The sequence below is a fragment of the Triticum urartu genome, chromosome 1A, assembly GCF_056163025.1.
Source record: "Triticum urartu cultivar PI428250 chromosome 1A, HENAU_Tu73, whole genome shotgun sequence".
Classification (NCBI taxonomy): domain Eukaryota; kingdom Viridiplantae; phylum Streptophyta; class Magnoliopsida; order Poales; family Poaceae; genus Triticum; species Triticum urartu.
The window spans coordinates 40,118,683-40,128,179 of record NC_141873.1 but is presented as its reverse complement, the minus strand read 5'-3'; the positions used below and the strand labels follow the sequence as shown (position 1 = coordinate 40,128,179).

Genomic DNA, 9,497 nt, shown 5'->3' with positions numbered 1-9,497 from the left:
ACTCTTTTTTTGGGTCTTTTGAAGAATATGTTCTTTCCTTGATTTTTATTCATTCTGACATGCACACAAAAATGGAAAAATGGAAGAGGATTGAGATTCTTGTCGTAAAACCACTATGATTAATTTTTTTCCAACCAATATGATTGTGCCCATCCGAAGCATCTTAATATCTTCAAAATGGAATGGGCCAAGATTATTCGGCCTCTGTACCACTAATATTTCTTTTTGTTTTGCAGTTTTTTCTTGCTAGGATAACAGGAGACATGTTGCTCTAAATTTTGTCAGCACTATAGCTGAGGGACATGTTACTTTCATGCTAGGAATTAGTTAAAAGTTTGCCTAACTTTTGCCTATCAATCCAGCTACTCATGTCTTTTTTTAGAACGAAGATGCTAGGTGTGTCCGGCTTTAAACTCATGTCTTTTTCATGCCTCAGCTTCACTGATGAGTCAAACTGATCAGCAGCTACTAGCTATTCAGTATACAGAGTAACTCCATGTCCCTAACTACAGTACAATTAAGCTGTACTAGCTTATGTATTATCTGTTAATGCTGACATGGCCCTCGATATACTCGCCCGTATGTGCGTACTAATCCTTAACAACATGCTTGAATCATTTCAGTCCATGTTGTACTGAATTATTAGTGATATTCATAGATGCTGCATTAAGTTACACCCTTACATGACATGATAACTTCTTGGCAATTGCTCCAGTTTCCTACCAAACCAAAATGAACAATCCCTTGTATACATGGAGATAGGTTGTATACTAGAAAAACAATTTGGCCCATCAATAGTGAATTCTAGATTTGGTCAGTAAACTCCAACTTTGGCCATCTTTGACACGTAGATTCTGAAACTACAAATACCTCAGCGAAAGCGGTATGAACGTGAGATAGTGGTGCTTTCTAAAATCTAGAAAAAAGTACAGAAAATAAAAAAATTCCGAAAGAAAGTAAATAACTGGATTTTTTTAGGAAAGCTGGAAAATAGAGATTGGATAAGTAAGAAAAATGTAAAAAAATGAAAAACTTAGTAGAATGTGGGAACGAACAAAATGCAATTGTGGGACTGCAAAAGTTTAAAAGTACTATGGAAAACTAAAGAACTAAAGAAAAGGCCAAGAACAGTTCTGAACATTCATGAAAAATCCCCATATTTCCAATCTCCTTGATTGTTGCTAAACTATTTTCTGTTTTTTATTTTTAGAGGTTTTTTTTTTACCAAATCTGTTTTTTTTTCATTTTCCTGTGTTGACTAGGTCGTGTGTGCAAAACCTCTGCCATGTCATTTTCATCTGATTTCGAAATTTATGACCGGAGGTGAGTGGAATTGGAGTTCAAGGACCAACCATTCTAGAATCACCAGTAACATAGGGCAAGAAAAGTAAGTTTTTTTAAAAAGTTACAAATCAAAACCGATCGATCGAGAATGCTAGGTAAATGATGGAGCACTAGATAGCATCGATTTGTTTTATCATGCGGCCGGTGCATGTGTGCCGAAGTTTTGACATTTTTTTACTCACTCAGGCTGGTGCTCGCAGAAGGCCACCGGATTTGACCCCCACGCATGCAGGCGCAGGGCCGACCAGGATCCACGAGCAATGGAGCGAGCAGCACCCGGAGCATGGGACGCAGGTGATGATGATGCCGCATGATGATTCCCCCAGCAAGAAAACGCACCACCTTTCCTTGCAACCAAAGCCACCCACCCTCTCACGCCCTCACATGCACCACCACCACCGCCGCCAGTGCCACTCGCGCTGTCTCTTACTCTTATATACATACCCCACTCCAACCAGCACAGATCAGCGTGATCCATGGCGGGCGGGTGCAAGGCGGCGATCGGGTGCGTGGACGCGCGCGTGCCGGTGCGGGCCAGCTACGTCAGCCTCTACAAGTGGCCCGAGTCCGACGCCGAGTTCGTTCGGTCCGTCGCCATGGCGCGGCGCCACCGCCAGCACCCGGACAGCCCCGCTGCCGCTGCCGCCGGGTGCTACGGCGGCGGCAGCGCCAGCATGCGCCGCGGGGCTGGCGTCGATGTCGGTGGAGACAGCCCGCGGGTGGTGGACAGCTACTCGTGCCGCCAGATGTACCTCCGCAGCTACACCTTCTCGACGCGGAAGGAGACCGTGCCCGAGCGCACCATGGCGTGCCTCGGCCGCGTCCGGGAGCGCGCCGCCGTCTTCCCCAGCTTCCTCCCGCACCGGGGCGGCGGCGGCGGGTCCGACGCCGGAAGCTCGTTCGGCAGCTCGAGCGGCGGTGGAGGCCAGTACTCCGGGAGGGATCAAGACGGGCGCCGCGGGACTACGACCGGCGGCAGCAACGGGAGGAGGAAGCGGAGGAGGAAGAAGAAGGGGTGCGCCGTGGTGAGGAGGATGCAGGAGGCGTCGTGCGGCGCGGTGCGGGCCATCTTCCGCCGCCTGCTCGCCTGCACCACCACCGTCGACGTCGAGGTCGCCGAGCCGCCGCCCGGCCGGTGAATGCCGCCATTTGCATGCCGGACTTATCCTCGGTCCTTTTTTTGGCATTCTATTTTTCCTACCGAGTAGTAATTAATATATATTCAGTATATTTTAATCATTTTTCTACTCGAGTTACAGTACAGTAGTAGCTTCTGTTCGTAGCAAATGAGTAACATATATATCATCAGCTTGTAACTTATTTATGATTGTGCTATATTTATTTCTTGTTACATATATGCATACAACCGGTGTGGTTACTTATTCGGTGTTTTTTACCCCTCAACCGTCGAATAACAGTTATTTGGTAATCTGTATATTTTTTTAAAAGAAGAATGATGTCCGACCTATGCATCAGGATGATGCATGCAACCATTGGTAATCTATATCTATACTTAATAATAATACAGACAATATGTTTCACACTTCTATATTTTACGGCCTGGTCTAATCATCACTCACGTACCTTACGAGCAAGCAATAGTGAGCAATAACTCATTCATACTGAGCTCACGCCCTAATCTTCTCTTTTACAACGCACACCTTGGTTCCATACCTAAAAGAGGGGGTACTAATATATACACCTCGGTCTTGAAGGGATTTAATACAGTATTTCAGTGTTTTCATTTTAAGCAATTTCATCCTGTCTTTGCATTGGCAAAGTAAAGTGGTCCTTTTTTCTCTGTTGAAGGTGTAATGGTTGAAATTTAATGTGTAGTCAATTGTAATTGATCAATGGAGAGTATATACATGTGCAAGACAATTAAATAATATAAATGTAAACATATGGATGCATTAATCTTTTATCAGTGTGTGACCTACTATTAATTTTGAATCGTTCAAATCCACATTTATTCCGAATCGGGTAGGGCGCCCGAGCGGGTATGACTACTCCACAACAATTCTTGAGATGAACAAGTCGACGAGACATTTTGACATGGTCAGCCGGGAAGCAAGAGGGGTGGAAGGAATGGGTAACGACGAGCTATTCACTGGGTGGATCATGGCAATGTCATGCATCTCATCCCACGGCCCACAACACGTCCAATAGGAAGCAAAGCGACCCCCATACCTTTTCTCCACGCACATTTGCTGGTAAAATAAAGAAGAAGAGACTCTACTAGCCATTGTGATGCGCCACTAGTTCGCCGTTGGACTTCCTTGAAGGGGCGGTTCCTTCATGAGACGATATATAGGAAAAGCAAGTTGATGCCTATTCGGCACTTAAGACATCGGTTACCGTGTTATTGGTCCATAGCGCATATGGTCCATTGTTATGTGGTTCGTCCCATATCAGTCCCACCTAGACCATCTGTTAGGAAACCTCCTAGAAGGTTCCCTCAGGTTCTATTGGGGCCGGTTTTCTATAGGTTGGTTTTCCTGATTGGGTTTATTTTTGTTTTATGATTGGTTTTTTCTTTTTCTTTTTCTATTTCCCTTTTTTAATTCATTCATTTTTCCTTTCAAAATTCGTGAGCCTTTTTAAGATATTTTTTAAAATTGTATTTTATTCAAGTTCATGTATTTTTTCAAATTCGAGAACCTTTTCAAATTTGCATAAAAAATCAAAATCATGACTTTTTCAAATGCATGATTTTTTTTCAATTTCACAAACCTTTTTCATAAGTTATTAAAAAATTTAAAATTCGTGATTTTTTAAATTTTCTGATCTTCATTTTTCAAATTCACAAATGTTTAAAAAATTCACGGACTTCTTTTACAACTTCTTGATCTTTTTTTTTCAAATTCATTGATTTTTTTTAAAATTCTAAACTCATTGATTTTTGATATTTTTTTTTCAAATTCATTGATTTTTTTAGAATTCTAAACTCATTGATTTTTTTTAGAATTCTAAACTCATTGATTTTTGATATTTTTTTATTAAATATGTAAAGTCTAACACAGGAGGGAGAAGGAAAACAAGTAAAAAGAACTGGAGCGAAATAGTACAACCGGAAGAACTACGTACTGGGCGGATTCCCAAATTGGTCGCCTGTGTACGCCATGCAACTTCCTTGCACTCAGGGTCAGCTGTTTTGTGTGGATTTTTTGGCTTCTAGTATAAGCTACCCCCTACCCAGCTTATTCAACTTAAAGAACTGGTTAGGCTTCTAGAATTAGATGGGTGAAAGAACTGGTTCTTAGGTGCCGATTAGGAGATTTATGTGTGTTCACGATGGGGAAGGTCGGGGGGGGGGGGGGGGGGGGGGGCTTATCTTTTTGTTTTTATTCTGCCTTTTAACGCATTTTTATTATTCCTTCATTACTTTTCTGATAGTTTTTCCAGCAATCAATCGTCTCACTTTCTGAAGAAAATATATTACATCTTTATATTTTATATGAACTTATTTTTGACATACATGAACAACTTTACTCAAAGAGATGCATTTTTAAATGTATAAATTTATTATATGCTTAAATAATTTTTAAATATAAGATAAACATTTATTTTCAAATACTCCTATATAAACATCTAGTATCGGAGAGATGAATTATACTTTTTCATGTATATTTATCATATCATTAAACTTAATTTAATAATCTTTTAAATATAATTTCAAAAAAATCTACATTTTGAGTTAACAGAATAAAAGCTATGGTGAATTAATGGCCTGTGTTTGTGGCCGGTCAATTATGGTTCAAAGGAGGAGGAGCCAACCCTTTGCATGGGGACTCCTATTGGACGATCGTTGCGTCTAAGAAGAGGAGGTGTGGTGCACAAGAGAAGCCCGACAATATCGGCCCATTGGCAGGCGCTGTAGCAGCGAATAGGACTGTAGAACAGAACTACTGTAGGCGATGACATTGTGGCCAAGGGTATACTATAGCTTGACAATCACTGTAGCAGAAGATTCAAAAAAATCGCCTGTTTTTTCAAAACTGTATTAATTTTCTAAAAAGGAAAATATTTTGAAATTCCAAACATTTTTGGAGATTGTGAACTTCTTTTTCAAAAGGCAAACATTTTTCTGAAAAACTCCCAATTCTTTTCGAAAGGGAAACATTTTTAGAATTTGTTCAAAAAAAATCCAAAAAGGACACAATTTTCATAATTTTTTGAAAGCATTATTTTCCTGAATTTGTCAACAAATTTTAAAAAGCGGGTAAATTTGAAAACATAGGAGTATTTTACAAAACTTTGATTTTTTTGAACACATGAACATTTTTCGAATTTCTGACCAATTATTAAAAAACCTTTTTTATAATTCCAAAGTCAAAACAAATATTTTTAATTTCCGAACCTTTTTGAAACAAAATTGAACTTGAAATGGAGAAGTAAAGAAAAATAATCCTGCTAATACTAAGTGAGCGTCAATTAATATGGATCAAAGGGAGTAGAAAGGAAAAACAAATCGCATAATAGAAACAACAGGAAAAGCGACCAAAAAACCAAAACTGGATCAGACCGTAAACTTCTAAAAGATTGCTAAGACCGGGCAATCCTGTAGCATGTATTGGGTCGTCCGATGAGTGTGCTGCCCTAGCCGATTCTTTTGTTTGGAACCACAACAATTTGCTGCACATTGCTCAAAATGCAGGCAAAACGCGCACAAGCTTCGAGCGAGCAGCAAAACAGACTCTCAGGTTTGAGAACATTCTAGAAGGTTTTGATCTGGTTTTTAGTAGTTTTTGCTTTTTTCTCTTTGTCCTACTATTTCTTTTACTAGTTTTCTTTCTATTTTTACATTTTTTTCAAAAATGTTCCATGTTAAAATTATATCAAAAAATTAAGAATGTGTTTTGCATTTCAAAAAATATTGAGTGTTGTAAAAAATGCCCTTCGAATACTTTCAGAATTTTTAAATATGTTCTTGTTTCAAAAAAATTCAGAAATTAGAAAAATGGTCATATTAAAAGAAGTCATCTATACTAAAAATGTTCGTATTTCAAAAAAGGTGCAAGAATTTTGGATTTATTTTTTCCCTATCTAAGAATTTATTGATATTTTCTTAAATGTTCCAGTTTTCAAAAAAAATATCACAATCAAAACTTGTTCCTAAATTTAAGAAAAGAACCATGTATTGAAGGAAAACATCGGAAAGCGAAGGAAAAAATCAGTAAGCAGAGCACGTCAATCGATCGCAGTGCTATTGGACGCATCGAGCGTCCAACTGAAGCTTCCGTACCCTGTTAGCTGGGGCCGTTCGTTTTTTGTATTTTTTTTCATGATCGCAGTGCTATTAATTTTTTTCAGAAATAAAAAATTCTGAATTTTATAAACATTTTTCACATCAGTGAACTTGTTTTGAATAGCATTCGCAAAGTTTTTTATATTTTTGGATTATTTAAATTATAAAAATAAAATTCAAATCTCTGATTTATTATTATTTTTTAAAATTGGTGAACTAACTCGAATATCTGAATATTTTGAAAATTTATAAACTTTATTCAAATTCACGAATGTTTTGCAAATTTTGCGATATTTATTTAAACTCATGAATATTTTCTCTAATTCATATTTTTTCTAAAAATTGTAGACGTTTTTTGAAGCCCATGTAAGTGCTTACTAATTTGAGAACTTTTTTCAAATCAGTGAATTTTTTTCAAAAGAGTGAACAATTTTTTTCAAAATACACAATTTTTGATAAGGCCAACGATCTTCCATCTTGGTCAACGGTCACTCCTCGTGGCAAAAGTCAACCAGAAACCAGTGAGGATCGAACAAGCTGGCACCAATGCGAATCAAGCGAGCGAGTAAAGTCGTGGTATGGTATCGGGCCGCAACAGCCGAGCTAACGTTGTGAGCGCTCAAGCCATATAGGATATCTCTACCTTCTGCATGATGGGAGTGCATATGCTATACTGCGAGACTAGCAGCAGCTTGCTTCAGGGCAGCATGAGACATGCCAGCCGAGTAGCAAGTTAGGTGAATAAGGTTTCAATGTAATTTTATTTTGTTTTTCCATCTTGTTTTGCTTTATTTTTTCTTTCTATTCATTTTCATCCTGATTTTGTTTTTTTCCTATACTTTTATTTTCAATTTTTTCTGGTTCTCTTTCTATATATTAATCATTTATAAAAATGTTTAAAATGTTTTTTAAATAAAATCTTCTGTATTTATAAAAGGTTTGTAGCCTTTTTTTGGAAAAATGTTTGGTGCATATTTAAAAAGTTCGTGGTGTATTAATTTTTTGTCCGACTACTCTAAAATATTGATCATGTTTTACCAAACTATATTTAGGCCACTTTTGAGAAATATCCATCAAGTGTTAAAAATATTTTTTTCTTAAGATATACTCCCTCCGTCCCAAAATTCTTGTCACATTTTAGTATTAGATACATCCGTATCTGGACAAATCTAAGACAAGAATTTTGGGACGGGGGAGTATTAATTATATATTAAAACATGTTCATTGTGTATAAAGAAACTGCTCATCCAGTATTCCAGAAATTGTTCATCATGTATTTGAAAATATACACTGAAAACCTGCAAACTTAAACAAATAAACAACGAACATTGTTTGACCTAATGAACTTTTTTAAAATGTGACATACACATTTTTAAATAAGTGATGATTTGAAACAAATGAACATTTCAAAAATACCTAAAAAAATAAACACTAAACATCTTTTATCATCCAATGGACTTTGTTAAAATAGATGGTGAGCCATTTTTAGATACGTGATGAACTTTTTTGAAACACGGTGAACTTCTTTGAGATAAACAACGAACATTCTTTAAACACACTCTGAACAATTTTTGAAAAAATGACATTTTTTAGATGCATCATGAACTATTTATTAAAATAGATTAAAACAATTGAATTTTGAAAATAAATATTTTTTTTCTAAGTATATACTATTCCGAAGATTTTTAGAATATAAATGGGGAAGGGATGGAAAAGGTAAAAAGTAAAAAACTAGCAAAACCGTAACTTTGTTTTTTGAACTTAGCAAAACAGACCTCCTTGTGGATGCCCGTTAGCGTCCAGTATATATAGGAGGCCGACTCAGAGCCGCTAATGGGCTGGCTCGATAGCGCGCTGACTTATGCGGGTTTGCTTTGCCTTTTTTCTCTTTGATTTTTAATCCTTTTTTAACAACCAACTGTTGGAATTTTTTAAAGTGATGCTTTCTTAAGAAATAATTTTTTGAAATGCTTGATGTGTATTTTTACAAAGTTCAAAGCATAGTAAAAAAATTCACCAAATGTTGAAAAAAATTCACTGTATATAAGCATATATTCACTGTATATTAAAAATTTCAGCATATATTAAAAATGTGCACATATATTAAGACATATTTAGCGTGTATGTGAAAAATGTTCAAAGTTTATTAGGAATATTTTTATAGTACAAATGCTTTTAAAACGTGAAACATAAAAAGCCCAGAAGAAAAAAAACTAACTTGTGAAAATAGAAAAAAAATAAAAAGTAAAAACCCAGAAAAAACCCACATAAGATTTTTTTAAAGAAAAACATGTGCTATAAGACTTTCTTTGGTAAACCAGGGATTTTATTAATTGTCCAACACAACAGCCCTAGCCACAAATGGCGACCTGCAGGGAGAGACGAAGGTGCCGTAGCAATGGCGTGGGCTTCAAAATTCACCTCCCTATTTTGAAAACAGAAAAGGAAACTTTAACAAAATCGCTCTTCTTAATCCTTATATCCTTAATTACATGAATATAAGGTGTCAAAACAGTCATGCACCGTAACAACCTCCAAGCAATCTGATGCCATGACCACATGTGAGAGATTGAGGTCCTTGCCCCCGGGGGGGGGACGGCCGCCCCGGGTCCCCAAAGGGAAGGCCCCCCCAAGTAGACACAGGCGCGCTGCTAGTCCTTCCTCACGCACATACACGCTGGCGGTCGTGCATTCGTGCTGATCGATTCGCCTTGAGGCTCGCAGCCGCCGCCACCGAAAAGAGTCATCCGTCGCCACTTGCCTCCTCTCTAAAATTGATTACTTGGGGGAGGGGGGACGGCCGCCCCGGGTCCCCAAAGGGAAGGCCCCCCCCCCAAGTAGACACAGGCACGCTGCTAGTCCTTCCTCACGCACATACACGCTGGCGGTCGTGCATTCGTGCTGA

General features: G+C 37.9%; 1 protein-coding gene across 1 annotated transcript; it reads left to right on the top strand.

Moving 5' to 3' along the window:
• Window positions 1-1,731: 1,731 nt before the first annotated feature.
• Window positions 1,732-2,695, top strand: LOC125546770 (uncharacterized). The gene has a single exon (XM_048710927.2). The coding sequence runs from the start codon at window positions 1,821-1,823 to the stop codon at window positions 2,481-2,483; it is 663 nt and encodes a 220-aa protein (XP_048566884.2). The 5' UTR covers window positions 1,732-1,820; the 3' UTR covers window positions 2,484-2,695.
• Window positions 2,696-9,497: the final 6,802 nt, after the last annotated feature.

Bases quoted from the DNA above. Each gene is read 5' to 3' on its own strand.
- LOC125546770 (XM_048710927.2), top strand. From the start codon at position 1,821: ATGGCGGGCGGGTGCAAGGCGGCGATCGGGTGCGTGGACGCGCGCGTG.